Source organism: Seriola aureovittata, chromosome 5 (genome assembly GCF_021018895.1).
Source record: "Seriola aureovittata isolate HTS-2021-v1 ecotype China chromosome 5, ASM2101889v1, whole genome shotgun sequence".
In the NCBI taxonomy this organism is placed as follows: domain Eukaryota; kingdom Metazoa; phylum Chordata; class Actinopteri; order Carangiformes; family Carangidae; genus Seriola; species Seriola aureovittata.
In genome coordinates this window covers 3,346,293-3,362,004 of record NC_079368.1, presented here as the reverse complement: position 1 = coordinate 3,362,004, position 15,712 = coordinate 3,346,293, and the positions used below count along the sequence as shown (strand labels likewise).

General features: G+C 39.7%; 1 protein-coding gene across 2 annotated transcripts in view; it reads right to left on the bottom strand.

Moving 5' to 3' along the window:
* Window positions 1-987: 987 nt before the first annotated feature.
* Window positions 988-15,712, bottom strand: part of zgc:162952 (PKc_LIMK_like_unk domain-containing protein) — a 31,375-nt gene continuing 16,650 nt past the window's right edge. For both annotated transcript variants that reach the window (XM_056376853.1, XM_056376854.1), the window contains 7 exons: window positions 15,535-15,656; window positions 12,351-12,399; window positions 11,786-11,935; window positions 7,875-8,048; window positions 6,845-6,928; window positions 5,112-5,198; window positions 988-3,443 (listed from right to left, as the gene is read on the bottom strand). In XM_056376853.1, the coding sequence (XP_056232828.1) occupies window positions 3,339-3,443; window positions 5,112-5,198; window positions 6,845-6,928; window positions 7,875-8,048; window positions 11,786-11,935; window positions 12,351-12,399; window positions 15,535-15,656 (771 nt within the window). In that variant the 3' untranslated portion in view covers window positions 988-3,338. The remainder of the gene's footprint in view (window positions 3,444-5,111; window positions 5,199-6,844; window positions 6,929-7,874; window positions 8,049-11,785; window positions 11,936-12,350; window positions 12,400-15,534; window positions 15,657-15,712) is intronic.

Sequence of the window (15,712 nt, the reverse complement as noted above, 5' to 3'; positions counted from 1 at the left end):
TTCTGCCTCCGGAGCTGTCGAGGCTCAATCTGTGACAGCAAGCCGCCTACTGCCCCCATGATCCTGCGCACCACCCACTGCTACAATCATTATCATTAGTCCTGTTATTATTATAATACATCTCTATGTGAAACTTGCACTGTAATATGTTCTCCCCCACCCAAAGCCTGGTTCTGCTCAAGGTTGCTCAAGGTTTCAATAAAGTTTTTCCTTGCCACATTAGTATTGTAACGAGTCTAGACCTGCTTTATATGAAAAGTGCCCTGAGATAACTTCTGCTGCGATCTGGGACTGTGTAAATGAAACCGACTTGACTTGACTTACATGGCGGTATATGGTAAAACCTAATGCAGCGCAGAGAAAAGCCATAGATACAGTGAAGTGACTCATCGACCTCAGTCATATTAATACACAACAGTTTGAAGATTAGTTAAAGCACAACAAATGTCGTCTTTGTAGGGACCCTGACCTTTCAGACAATGGTGACGAGGAGAGTCTTCATGAAATATATTAAATGGCTCAGTAATGGAATAAGAATCTCAAGCTCTACAGTCACTTCTGAGAGACTGGGTGGTCGGAGATATTCACCTGCAGGAGCACAGGGCGGGAGAACAGGTAGGGGGAGGTCATACCAGTAGGTTGTTCGAAATAATTTGCCATTGTTTAAGGTTATTGTTGTTTCTTTCCTTCAAGTTTTCTTTACATGCAGTGAATTTCAATTTATTGTGTATTTGTATCTTAACAGATCCAGAATCATGAGAAGCTGTTTGATACCTGCCGCTGAGGAAGCAGATCATGTGTTGGAGCCATTATGTCATTTGAGATAATTGTAAGTTAGGCAAATAGTTATGTTGTTGTTGTTGTTGTTATATAATTTTGAATCGTGTATTTACTTATCTTTTCTGTAAACAGGATAAACAATCCAGGCGAAGCAATTTAAAGATTCCTTTTTGACTGTAGTGGATTCATTAACAATGTAAGCTGATGTATTCACACTTTCTTTATTATTTGTTGTGGTATGCATGGCAATGCATTGACTTTATTTGTTGTATAGAAAATCATCCATCCATTCATCCATCTATCCTGTTTTAATGTGCACATCAGCTAGAGGCTCTATGGTCCAGTGATTATCGTACCATCAGGCAACAATATCCAAACTTATAACACGTCAGGATTAGATTACATATTCTCCCACTGTCTGTTTGGCCCATACAGAAGCATTACATCAATAAACTGAGAAACTGAAAAATAATTGAACAAATCCCTGTAAGATGAGTTGTACATCAGTCATTTAATTACAAAAAACTAACATGGAATTATCCCAGCAAATAACACATTTTATGAGCATTTATAAACAGTTTTTATTGTTGGTGTCAGTGAATGTAAAATATACATAATATGTATAAAAAAGTAAGTTACACACACGGGTATCTATATGAAAAGGGACTGACACTTTCTTTACAATACAAATTTTATTTAAGTAGAATAAATGAAAATGGTTACATTAGTTTTCCACGGTGTGATATGAAAAGTCTGAATGAGAATTCACCTGGAGAATGGAGAAAACTGCCTGTGTAAATGTCTAAATGGGAAATAAAGTTCTAGATTATTTTTATTTTTCTCCTCTTCAGACATTCTTCTCCTTGGTGAGTCTGTTATCCAACTCATTATTATTTCTATATTTAAAAGTCTGCTTGGGTTTTTGTGCGTTTTACCTGTATTTCATTATTCTCTTTTATATTTTTCCACTCTTTTATCACGTGTGTGTGTGTGTGTGTGTATGTGCAAGAAAACTAAACCTGTAACTCTGAAGTCTGAAAACCAGCTGACATATTTCCATTTAAAAAGGCAGAAGAAAGTTAATCGGGCAGAAAATAAAAGTGGCTTTTTATGAATTCATTTTGTTTGTAGCTGCCTGAAAAAATCACTAACAACACACAAACCAGAAAGTAGTCAAAAGTGGTAAACTGAAAAGAATCTGGACACTTCCAATCACTAAAAGGTGGCAGAATTAATAAAAAAAAAAAGAGAAAGCAAAAGAGAAAATCTTAAATATTTACACACACATGTTCAGCTCAAAGTAGCCTTATAAACAACAATAACAACAAACTATGTCAAAGGAAAAAAAGATTAGGACGTTAAATTGTGCATTTGATTATTGGAAATGGACGCGTTTTGTGATTTTATTGTTGAGAAAGGTATGTTTTTGTTGAGAAAAACTAGGTACTCAGTAGTTATTACTAAATTATTACACGACTACTCAGATCTCATGGGTTCATTGGACCACATCGTCACCTGTCACGTTTCATGACTGTATCTTGTACAGTTGCGATGCTAAAACACCTGCCACACTACTCTGTGCTAGCTCCTGCTACAGTAAGCGTCTCCAGGACCACATTTTGCCATGATGACACGCGCACACATACACACACACACACACACGCACACACACACACACCAGAGGCTTTTCACAAGTTGAAAACAGAAGCAGCCACACACTGTCGCAGCTGCTAAAAATAGAAAGTCGTCATGCTAAGTAAAGTCTAATGGCCTAAAACTGATTTTTTTCTTTGTTCCTGTAAAGCTGATATGTTGGAGGCTTTCAGTATTACTGTGCTTAATGCAACATTAAATATGACATGATATGATTGGGTTTGATTTTGCCATATTTGAGGTTTCTGCCTCAGGTTCAACTATTCTGAACATATAGTAGAAAACAGCTTATAATCTCCTTAGTCCTGCATTTGCTGTGTGTGTTCATGGTTTGTCTGTTGTCTGAAACAGTTTTTCTGTCCCATGTAGTATTAAGTAACGTCTGGTGATTTCTTTGTTAAAGTCCCAGTAGAGAGCAGAAGACTCTTGCTCTGTCAACAAATGCAATTTCCTGTTGGAGAAGCGTCGAACCAGAGTCCAGGCCTGCAGAATCAAAAGGGACGGGCGAGCAGACAGAGGAGGCAGAAAACACATCAACAGACTTCATCATCCGTCTCGTCGGTTACAAAACAAAACCACTCACAAACAGGAGGAAACAGAGGAAGGAAGACAAGAAAACAGAAGTCATACTGCTATTTACATGTACACAAATGTGTCAAAGCAAAATGTCCACGAAGGTCAGGAGAGTTTCCGCCGCTCACTTAAAAAAAACACATCTAATACTGTATATCTGCACCACCTCAGTGAAGTCAGGGTCCGCCGTGGTCATGTGTTGTGCAGCTGATCAGGTGTGTTTTTGCTTATATTCAGTCCAGTTTCCTGTTTCCAGTTCCAGACAGTGACAAGTAATCGCAGACCCCTCTGGTCCTGTCGCTGAATCTGTGGAGGTTTCTCAGATGAACCACTCAGCTCGTGGTCAGATCAGATTTTGGCGGCAACTCCAGGGTCTCAGCGACTTCTCCCAACTCATCCAGCAGCTCTGTGAACGCCGGCCGTCTGAAGGACTCCAGCTTAGATTAGAAAAAAAGACAGTGGCTCTGTGAGGACAAGTGTTTTTCTGGCAGTTTGGCTTATTGCTTTATATCAGTGGTATTTTCATTGGTGGAAGAAATATTCAGATTATAAGCAGAGCGACCGCAGGGGCCCACGCTCAGTAGGGTCCCCTACTGTGTCACATTTGTTCTGCCATATGATGACGGAGAGTAGACATAACAAATCTCCATCTGTTGTGCTACACTTCAGCATGGCCTCTGGCAATCAGCAGAATTTAATGATCTACAATTTTAATAAAATGATAAAAGGTAAAGAAACATGTAATATACACTTAGTTGGCAGTTCATTATGTCCACCTGGTTAAAACTAATGCAGTCTAATCCAACAGCTCTGCAACAAATCCTTTTATCATGAAGGTTGTAATGTTCATTTTGTAGGATGTAGTTGAATTGTATTACTTTATATTGAAAGTGTTTTTTTCTGAAGGGTGAAATAAAGAACATTAACGAACTTCTCCTCCTTCTTTTAGTGGCTTACTGACCATCTCTTCAGATAACTTAATGCTCATCCCTCTTGTTTTGTCTGCCTCCATTTACCACTTAAAATTGATTAGCTAACACAGAGCAGGTACATAAACCTTATGACTGTTACTGATGATTCCCCGAAAAATGTATGGAACAAGACTAGGTCTGAACCTAGTACATGTCTGGACGCCTATGGTCAAATCCTGATTTTATATTATAACCGCAACGCCATCTGACTAATCACCAAACACATAAATTAAATTTATTCTTTAATTTACTGTAAAATGATCACTGAGAAAGAGAGAGAGAGAGAGAGAGAGAGAGAGAGAGACAGAGAGAGAGAGAGAGAGAGAGAGAATAACACACAGCAAAGGGCCACTGGACAGACTTGAACCCGGGCCACTGGCTCCGAACTCCAGGATGTAACAGACTTTCATTAGAGGCAGATCTTTACGTCTAACTCCCACTGTTTGATATGTAGAGTCTGTCATAGCGGTTAGTACGAAGCCTCGTTACTGATGACTTCTCTCTCTCCTGCTCTCTCCGCTCAGTGTGTCTCATGTTTAGTTATTCCTCTGCCTCCTTTAGTAATAATGATACATGTAATGTGATGTATGTAATGGAGGTGAGGCTCAGTGTATTGGAAGCACTCCTCTTCTCTGCAGTTCCCGAGCACCCGGGAAACCAGTGCGGCTCTGTAGACTGCTTGAAACAAGAGGTGTAGCCCCTGGCCCTTGGTCAGCATCCATACACAGTCCAGTCATTTATCAGCTTTACAGCCAGTCTGTTTGAAAAAAGTGTCTAAATCTAGAGACAATGAGCTCAGTTGGAAACGCTGCAGCTCCAAACAGCCCTAATAGAACCTGTTTGTACCAGAAACTCCAACTCAGTGACGAAGCACTCTGCTGACCAGTGGTGGAAATATGATCACTCAGTCACGGTCAGTCATTCAGTCAGTCAGTCAGTCCAACCAATAATCCATCCAATAGCGAGATAAAACACTAATTAAACTACTTGCTAACAAATTATTACTTCATGTCGATTTGTCTTCACAAATTAAACATACCAGTCTTATAGCTTTTGATTAACATTGCACGTTTTGTTCAACAAGGCAAGAACAATGCTGTGAACTTGTTTTTGTGTCACTGTGTTTCTACCTACCATACAGCAGCTGGCTGCTAACTCCAGGAGACGCTGAGGACAGTCGCTCACCAACTCCCTGAATGTTTTCACATCCAGCCCGTAGTCCTGAAACACATTTACATCAACAGTCACTGCAGTATAGGCACACTATGCTATACACTACATTTTACTAGGCACTTACTAGGAACTGTGTCTTGCATAAAACTATGTATAACACGACACACACTGTGTGTGTACCTGGAACAATGCAAATTTGTTTCCCTTTCACAGCTTGTGATGAATTGGTAACAACACATATCAAGCTAACATATGTTGCTATTCACATGCTGTTTCGAAGAAGAATATTCATGTGTTGACTCACACATGACACATAAGGTGTGGTTTGACTCATAAGTGTATTGCAGGTCCATATTTAAGAACTGCTAAGTGCTAACATTTAATATTCACATATGTTTTGTCGTTACATGGCCAACATTAGTAATAACTGATGTTTACTAGGAATGGGAAGCAAAACCAATATTGTTTTGCTTCTACTTATATTCTATTCCTTCTTTTATTCTACTGAAGTTAGCATGCTAACCAGTTTCCAGCTTCGTCCCGTCACTTTTTGATACTGAGTCAGGCTAAAGCATCCCGGCTGCCCTGAAGCACTGCTCAGAGGATGTATTATAACCTCTTGTCTTGTAAATGCAACAATGGCTGAGGCTCTCGGTAAGAATGGTAAGCAGAGGTGGGGAACTTTAGTCACATGACTTGACTCAAGTCAGACTTGAGTTAAAATTTGAGGACTTGAGATTTGCTTGACGAATACTGATAAAAGACTCGACTTGACTTTAACTTGGTATTCATGACTTGAGACTTGACTTAGATTTGCAACAAACATTTGCATTTTCTAGATATTGAGAAGTTACATTTTTATTTTTGAAACATGATTGGGTGATTTCTGAACCTGGCAACCTTTTGGATGCAGCAGACCAGCAGAGGCCGACGCACAAGGCAGTTATCATGGGGACTGAGTCCAAAAGTACTAAAAATTTCATTTCAAATAGCGCTGTATAGCAATAGTAAAAAAGAATGGCACTCAGTAGAGCACATACCTTTGCCAAGGCCAAACAATCCTATACATTATAGGAAGTGATAAAAAAAATCCTGGATCTGCCCCATTAACTGGAACCTGACCATGACTGTAGCACTGGGTGGCTGCAGTCACAGAACCGGACTAGATCAGTGAGCTGCAACAGTTTTCATTAATGTTGATAGAACTAAACTTTTAATAACCACTGTCTTCTACCTGATTTAAATGTGGCAACTGGGGCTGATCATCAGTATTTGGTATAACTTGACTTGTGACTTGCTTGACCCGAGCAGTGACTTGACTTGACTCTCACCACAGTAAATTGGGACTTGCTTGAGACTTGAAGGTTAAGACTTGAGACTTGCTTGTGACTTGCACATATGTGATTCACTCCCACCTCTGCTGGTAAGTAAAGTTTTATGCTATAGTAGGCTATATAGCAACAGCAAAACATTAGTAGTTAGTTAGTAAACATTTTTTGGAAATAGGCTTCTTCAATCCCTTGTTCCGAGATTGATAACATTCAAGCTACAAAGAGGCAAATATTTTATATATTGCCAACCACTGATGTGACGTAGTTTTCCAGGTTGTGTATGTGTATGATTGCTCTCCCTTTAGAAGCAGCCTGATATGAAGCATGTGCTGCTGCGATGACTGGCTTCTCTTCGACCTCTACCTGTGTTCTGGGTAGTATCTCTGGGTCGGCAGGAATCCTGGCCAGGATTTCACACAGCACAATGCCGAAGGAGAAAACATCCACCTGGAGCAGGAGAGATAGGATGCAATAATTTAGGCAGACAGACACATTGGTTTGAAGTTGGCAAACATTACTTAGGTCCAGACTCTCACTTCTGATAACTTGCTGCTTTCCTTTGCTTTATATGACAGTAAATTAATCATTTTGGGGTTTTAGACAATTGGTTGTAAAAACAACCTTCGGGACATCACATGTGCACGTGTTCCCTGGAACAAAGTGAACATCCAGCTGCCAGACAAACAGTCTCTCTTTACTCTCTCCACTTATCAATAGGCTCAATGGGATCTGCTGTCAGCACCTTTCCAGAGCACTAAATAATTCACCCAACACCACATGTGAAGAGAGTCAGTTCACAGCTGCCTGTGCGGTGTAGGCAGCCTCCATCACCCGGACCGACTGATATCTGCTCCGAGACAACAGCTTGGACGAGCTGTAGGAAACTGTTTTCTGACCAATTAATAGATTCATTGAGAAAATAATAAGTAGATTTATTTCATTTAATTTATTGTTTTATATCATATTAGCATATTTTTGTGGTAAGATTTATTTATTTATTTATTTTATTACATTGATAGGATATCATATAAATTATTATTCACTTATTTATTTTCAATTATTTTATCTTTATTGCGTTCTCCCTACGATTATATTTATTTTACATCATTAATGTCCACTACACTTTCCTTTTCACCCTCTCACAAAACAGATACATATGACTACATCACATACAAACCTCAAAAAATACACACACACGTACATACACACACCCGCACACATACCATACACATCACATTGTTTTTGTTGTCATTTACATGTCTGTTTATTTTATGTGCCCTTCGTGTCACACTTGTTTCTGTTATGCAAAGTCACTAGTAAACAACAAAAAAAAAAAAAAATTCTACAGTAAAACATGAGTGTGTGTACTAAAAACAGGAAGTTTATCCAGCACCTTGCGGTCGTACGGCTCCCCTCGGAGCATCTCAGGGGCCATCCAAAAGGCTGAGCCCACTAGTGAGAGCTTCCTGCCGGGATCTTTAACCGGCAGCTCCACCACCTCCCTCGCCAGGCCGAAGTCCGTCACCAGGGCCTCGCGTCCCCGAGACGTCACCCGGATCAGACAGTTCTGGAGAAACGCAAACAGGAGTTACAGGTTAATGCAGCTGCAATGTAACATTATGTCAGTAGATGGCAGTGTGAGGCTGACGTCTGAAAAAGCATCAACAGTCTCTTTTATCCACTATGTATTTCTTTTTTTTTTTTTAAAGTCTTGATGTTTGAATGTGCTTCCACTGATTGTGCACGTGTTCCCTGGAACAAAGTGAACATCCAGCTGCCAGACAAACAGTCTCTCTTTACTCTTTCCACTTATCAATAGGCTCAATGGGATCTGCTGTCAGCACCTTTCCAGAGCACTAAATAATTCACCCAACACCACATGTGAAGAGAGTCAGTTCACAGCTGCCCGTGTGGTGTAGGCAGCCTCCATCACCCGGACCGACTGATATCTGACTTTTAATGAAAAAGTTCATAATTTCTGTAAAAAAAAAAAAAGAAAAAAAAGATTAAATCACGGTTCAGGGAGTTTAGAGGATGAGAGCTGGAGGTGTGATGACAGGCAGACAGTGGGAGAGCTGCAGTTGCATAACAACAGTGGGTGGCCTGAAGGGTGTGTGTGTGTGTGTGTGTGGCGTATATGTGTGATATTGATGCATTTGTATAACTCTGCATGTATATAGAGAATCTTTGTTGATAGAGAACAGAAACACGAAAATGTGATTTGTGTGTTTTGTCTACCCAAACAACAGAAATACATATTCTATTCATCCATTTTTTCTCTTTTTGTACAGCAAACTTGCAAACACCTCTCAGATCATATCTGCTCTCTTGTACTGAAAAACGTCTTCTTCTTCTTCTGTACGCAGTTTTGGAGTGACTTTGACTCAGCTCTGAACATTATTTTATAACATATTAAATCATTACATTTCCTTGCATGAGTATTTAGAAACATTTGAGATTTGAGAACAATGAACAATTCTGTTTGTAAGGTGTGTTAGTGTGTGTGGCTGGGTGTGTGTGTGTGTGTGTGTGTGGAAGTTGAGTCTCTTAGCATCTGGCTCCCATTGCTCCAGAAGCCTTTTCCATGCAGTAGCCTGTCATTACGAGGCTCTACTGGGAAAAAACTTCAGTCCCAGACTTCACCCCTAAATTTAGCTCCAGGCCCCTCACCTCTCTGCCAAGGAAAGTAACGGTTTGGGGAACAAAAATGGAAAGCTCTTGTAGATACAAAGAAAAAAAAAGGCAGCTTGTAAGCACTAATTAAACGGGGCCTCAATTTTCCATAGCTTCAACTCAAGTTAATCGGTTACTGAGGCATATTCACAATGACTGCATCAGTTCAGGGGGAGCTCTGGAATGTCATTTGCCTTTTAGATGTCCTGAAACATTGACGTCAGGACACTGAGCGACTCAATCGCAGGAAACTTTCTTTCAACAAATTTAAAGTGCAACTTTTCAGGCTGGGATTTGGATTATCATTACTGCAGCTATAGGGACCATTTGTCACACCACAGACAAACAGGCTCCAGGAAATGTGTAAGATTAGAAGTTTTTTTTTGCTTTTTAAATCATGGAAACTTGGATTGGGGTTTATCTTTCTACCATCAATGTGGTCATTTTCATCAAAGTAACAAGAGTTTCATATCTTTAACAAAGAGCTGGAGTCATGACTACTAGCTGTTACTAAATGTTATTTGTTCTGCAACAGTAGTTGAGTACATGACATCACACAAGTTTTCACAGCAAGAAAACTGACAACTCCAACATCTGTAATTTGGTTAAAGGTCTTATAATACATAATACAGTTTATTCATAAAGCGCTTTTTATAGCACACAGATGCTTTACATTAGTGGAAATGATCAGAGAAACTAAAATTATACAAAAAATATAAAGCACACAAAATTATAACATATAAAAAGCAGTTCTGAAAAGGTGAGTTACGATTAGGGATTTAAACATGGACAGTGAGATGTCCATGTCTTTTTTGATTAAAATGCAGCTCTAGGCTCTATATTAATACTATACTATAATGAAAGCACAAAATATTTATTAGCGATATCAACAATTTTGATGTCGCTAATAAGTAGAGGATATAGTGAGAGACATGCCTCATTTACTCATATGTTTTGGTTTTACACAATATTAAAGACATTATATGAAAAAATAGACTTGCATGAGCAAAGAACAAACACAAAACTAAATGTAATGTTTTGTTGATGTTTACCATGCTCATACACGCAAACTGTGATACTTAGCCTTTTCCTTATTTTACTGTGACGATGAACACCCTGCTACTCATGTGATTTTCCTATGGGACATCTCCAAAGAATCTGGTAGTTAAAGAGACTACAAACAAACCACAAATTACTATTGCGGGGAAAAATCTGTCTTGGAAGAGGAACTCAGGCCAGAGATCATGTTTCTCTTACAGCACGGTCTGTCAGCTGTGCTGCCAAGGCTTTCAAATCCAGAGTGTGAGCTCAGTCTGTTTGGCTTTCTTTACTGGGGTAAATTACAGACAGGTAAGCATCTAAAGAGAGGTTAACTAGCTTTTGTGAGTGCCTGGTTCGGCTACCAGCATGCTATTCACCTACCTGCTACATGAAACATTTTACCAGTTAACCTTGAGGAGGATGTTTTGCTTCTCTTTGGCCTTGTGAATTTCTAACTTTACTGTATGTTTACTACACAACAAGTTTGCAGGAACTCTGCATGAAGTTGCTTTATGTCCAAAAGTAATTTTTTATAGTCATTTATGTGCTCTGGTCTGGAGTGAAGCAGATTGTCACATATCTGTATATACTGTACCTCCTCCAACCTGAACAACCGCACAGGTCTTTTTTTTTTTCAACCCTCTGATCCGACTCATAGGAGTGTCTCCTAAAATGGCGCCCCTACAGCGGCTTGGCGTACCAGACCTTGGTTGTCATGGTTACAATAATAAACACGTGGACTGTACTGACAGCGGCGTACCTACCTTTGTCACCATGGATTCTTTAATAATGGTCATGGCTTGGTTAGGTTTAGGCTCAAAAACTACTTGGTTAGATTTAGGAAAAGCTCATGATTTGGGTTCAAAAAAGTACTTCCTCAACATTACATGGTCTTTGTTGTCACGGTTACAGTATAAACAGATACTTTCACATGGGAATTGAACACCGCTCTCCTGTGTTATATTGCTGTGTTTTGTTGACCCATCCATCCATCAAAACCTCCTCCTGACGTGGACTTTGTCTCTCTTTATACTACGTCACCGCACTTTTCCTTTTCTTCTGTCATAATTACTACGACCACTAGATGTCGCCTAGCAACAAAACCTAACTAAATACAAAAATCGTAAATACAAATGGAGACATCAGCGACAATGTGAGATATAACCCAAACCCCCACCCCATTGGTCCAACAATGTCTGATGCTGTTTAGGAGTAAACTTTCACACCTAATCTATAATATATCTGACCAGGCCTCTGTTCCAGAGCGTTTCAGCCAATGAGGCTCAGGAATTCAGCACAACCAGCATGTCCTTTTCAAGTTAATTCTTTTGGATGTTTTATGTTGCATATCAGAGGTTTAATCTCTGCAATTATGACAAATCCCAAGAGGCGCAGGCTCTGACGGATACACTTCAAGGTACCGGAATGTTTTCAAGTCCCTCAGTCTGTCCCCGTGGGACAGTGTCAACTACAGCGCCTCCCCTGTGTGGTCTCTGTGGTAGCTGTGATAGCGGATGATGAGAAATGAGATGAAACATTAATGACCCCTGTGGGGGACACTGGTCTGACACAGGAGACTGAGGGTCTTACCTTTGAGTTGAGGTCTCTGTGGTAAATGTTCTTGTAGTGCAGGTAGATCATTCCTCTGCTTATGTCACAGGCCAGGTCCACCTTCTCTCTCCAGCTCAGGGGGACATCTTTCCTGGCCAGGAGCTCCTCCAGACAGCCACCATTTACATACTGAAACAGCCAGCAAAACACCCAGTTATAGACAGTGTCAAAATAAAAGACTCCTTCAAATTTAAATAGCAGCATTTGTCTTATGTAATATAAAATGAATTATTTATATAGAAACTGTCATATATTTTACATGATGTTGCTGCAGGTGGACAATATAAAAATATCTAATTATGTGCAACTTCTTCTCATGTACAGTCTCATTACTCTGAAGTTATGACTATCGCCACCTTTATGATAAGATCTGAGATTTAAGCTCACTGCTGGACCAAGGTCCGGTTACATAATTAACACCTGACTCAACTCACTCAACATTTCACTGTCAATATCAGCTCACGTCAGAAAACAAAGCCAGCCTGGGAACGTACACCGCAACAATGACACAAGAACAAACAAGAAAAAAAAGGGTAGGACTCACTTCTAAGATCGGATAGAGTTTGTCTTCTTTGACACAGATTCCCAGATATCTACAATAAGAGGAAAAAACATGTATTATTACTTTTTCATCATGTTTCCCATCAGAATAGTTTATATTTTTTAATTTTAATGTTTTTTTGTTATTTAAATTGCTTATGTATACAGTATATTTTCATTTTGTTTATCGATGACGTTAATCCTGGCAGCTTTTTGATAAAGTGATAAACATGAGCTAACTGTCACCATACTTTAAACATGATGTGCTGATGTAGGTGATATTCATTTATTTTTCTTGTTTTCAACAAATCCTAGGAAAAGGGTGAAACCAACCATGTGTTAGTCCGTCTCTCAATATTTACTTTTATATCCTGTGTGTGGCTCTTATAGTCTACTGGCTCCTACTGAGGACCAGAATCTTTAAAAACTGATTAAATATACAAGAGGAAATAGTGCATTTGTTGGGGACTACTTCCACTTGTGAAATAATCCACATCTGATGTTCTCGTGAGAATTTCTGGCAGCAGGACGGTGTATGTGGGATTGAGTCAAAATCAACTACAGAGTGAGTGTTCATGGTAATGAAGGAACATGTCAGCCAGTGCAACAGTGTGGCTCACTGTTTAAACAATGGAGCTCTGTGGATACAAACACAACTCTTGCTGGTCGGAGGCGCTCACTGCTGGTTTTGTTCTTTTTATGGGTTTTCTCGACAATAGGAAAAACTGGAGACGATCTTGCGATTGGATCACACCAGCTGTAACGCCCATCAGCATGTTGACTTTCTGACCTATGAATACTCAGTGGTCGTTACTGGCAACTCAGTACTCATGGGTCGGTTAGCCTTGAGTTTGTCCTCTAGGTTCAAGGTTCAAGTTTCAAGGTAATGTTTATTATCCCCTAGGGGTAATTTGTTGCACAGCCAGCAGTAATTAATTACAATAAATACAGTAATCACACACCAACTTACACTCAAACAATTTACACAAAAGACAGAGTTACATAAGACTATTCAAAAACCAGTGGGCGCAGGAACAAATGGATTTTTGAATCTATTGGTCCTGCATCTGGACATAATATATATATCTGTGACCAGATGGGAGCATCAGGAGGTGACTATGGTCAGCCAGGATCAACTGGGCCTTTTTTTTCTTACAGCTCTGGCTTTGTACGGTTCTCAGAGTTCCTCAAGATTTGTCCCAGCTGGTTAACTGAACAGTCTCACTATGCCTTCCAACCTGTTTCTGTTTTTCAGGGTAAGTGAACCCAAACCAGCAGATAAATGACAAGGTCAAAACAGACTCATAAATGCTCGTAACATGCAATTTGGAAGTTGCAGTTTTAAGAAAATTATGTATAAAATGATGTATAAAGGGATCATTGTTTTCACAACCATGATTCAACGCAAGCTGTAGTACAAGGTTATTATAAATGAAAAGCTTTAATATCAAATTTAACAACATTTAAAATATTGAGTGACCTCTCCCTTTTCTATTCTAGATTGCTCTAAATCAACTTATTTATATTTTTCAGACAGGATTTTTAAACCTGATCACAGATTATTTTCAAATCTGATATTTTATAGAAGAACAATTAAGCAACCTCATTGTGTTCTGAGAACAAAGGCTTCAACAAACTTTCACACACTGTGTTCGGTTTAGTTTGGTGTGTACCAGGTACCAACACTATGACCTCATCAGATACAAAAAGCTACACTCAGATAAACTTACTGCCCCTGACCTTGCTATATAGCTTAGTTAAGATTGCTTAGGCAAACAGTATGTCTGCCTGGCTTCTCACCTTATGTAACTGCTGCAGATGACAGGGCCTGTATTAAGGTCTGGTTTGTGTTGGCTGTGGCTGCAGAAGGGCTGTGCCTCAGTTGTGTTACAGGCACCAAAGTAAATGCAGTTAATAACATTCTACTGGCAAGCTATTTGAGCTTTTGGTACCAGTTTCTTTTAGGTTTTTTCTGGATTTTCCACTTTTTTAAATTAAAATAAAGTGTTTTCAGATAATGTTACTCTGGGCGTGTTGGACGTGTTAAATAAGAACAACTTTATATAAGATGTGTTGTTCCTACGGTGGCCCTGAGAGCTCACCACGCTGCAGCTTAAGAAAACACACGCAAACAGATAAAACCCAAGCAACTTCAGAAAAAATCTTCATCAATTTGACAACACACGTGCTGCAGATACTCACACACTAACACAACAGAAGTGTTTCCAGAGGACAATAAAAAGTGATGGACCTGGATGGAACAATGCTTTTGTGGCTTGTGAAGTTAAAAGCATTGAACAACAAGTTCACCAGGTGAACCACCGAGGCGCCTCCCTCGTCACGTCTTTATGTCTGCTGGAAACACTTCGATGTGTTGTGAGTATTCGCAGCACGTGCTGTTCCACTGCCTCCGTGTGCTCAATCTATAAATAGGTTTTTTCTGATCCCTGTATAATTTCTAATATATTTTTCCTACTATTGCAGGCAGCCTGTGGTTTCTATTCATTTCCACATGGCATAAAAATTGTCATTTGTTTTAATTAGCTCTCTGCTTGACATACGCTTTAATGATGATCGGGTCTTCAACCGCTTAAAATGCAGATAAATATCAACCGCATTATTTCAACTGTAGATATTTTATTTCATCTGGACCAAAACATTAGCGGAGCGCCGGCAGCGTCCAGCAGCTCTACACCTATGGCTCCACCTCATGTTGGATGTGGTACAAAACAATTCAACCCTGCTTTCATGCAAAACATTGTTCAACCCGCAGGAAATGGATGAAGTTGCGGTGATTGGACAAAAATGCAAGGTTGTGCAGAATTCACGGGGATTGGTTGAATTTGTGTTAGTAATTATTGCGATCGCAGCATCACAACTTTCTGGAGGGATTGATTATTAGTTTAAGTATGTATAAACAAGTCTAAAGAGTATTATCATTATACTGCTCTGTAATTGTGGTGGCCGTAAACACTGCTACCACACCACAGACTGAGAAGTTGAGATGAAAGGAAAAGTGAGAGTGTGACGTCTGGTTGGGTTTGGGCAGAGACAGAGACAGAGACAGAGACAGAGAAGAGAAACTGAATTTGTTGCGAGGGAGAAGCTCAGGCAATTTCTTTTGCTGTAGGAGAATTTAACCCGTTAGAAAAGCTTCAGCGAGACGTGGGACGTGAGCAGACTGTTACCTGACGATGTTGGGGTGGGAGAGCTTCTGCAGCAGGCTGATCTCTCGGACGATGCTGTCTTGGTCCACATCGTTTTTGTAGATCTTGACCACCATCACCTTCCGACTGGTGTTGTGCATCACCTGAAGGACACAGTGTAGACAGTGTGACAGGAGCTTTTGAACTAAATTCTGAAGGT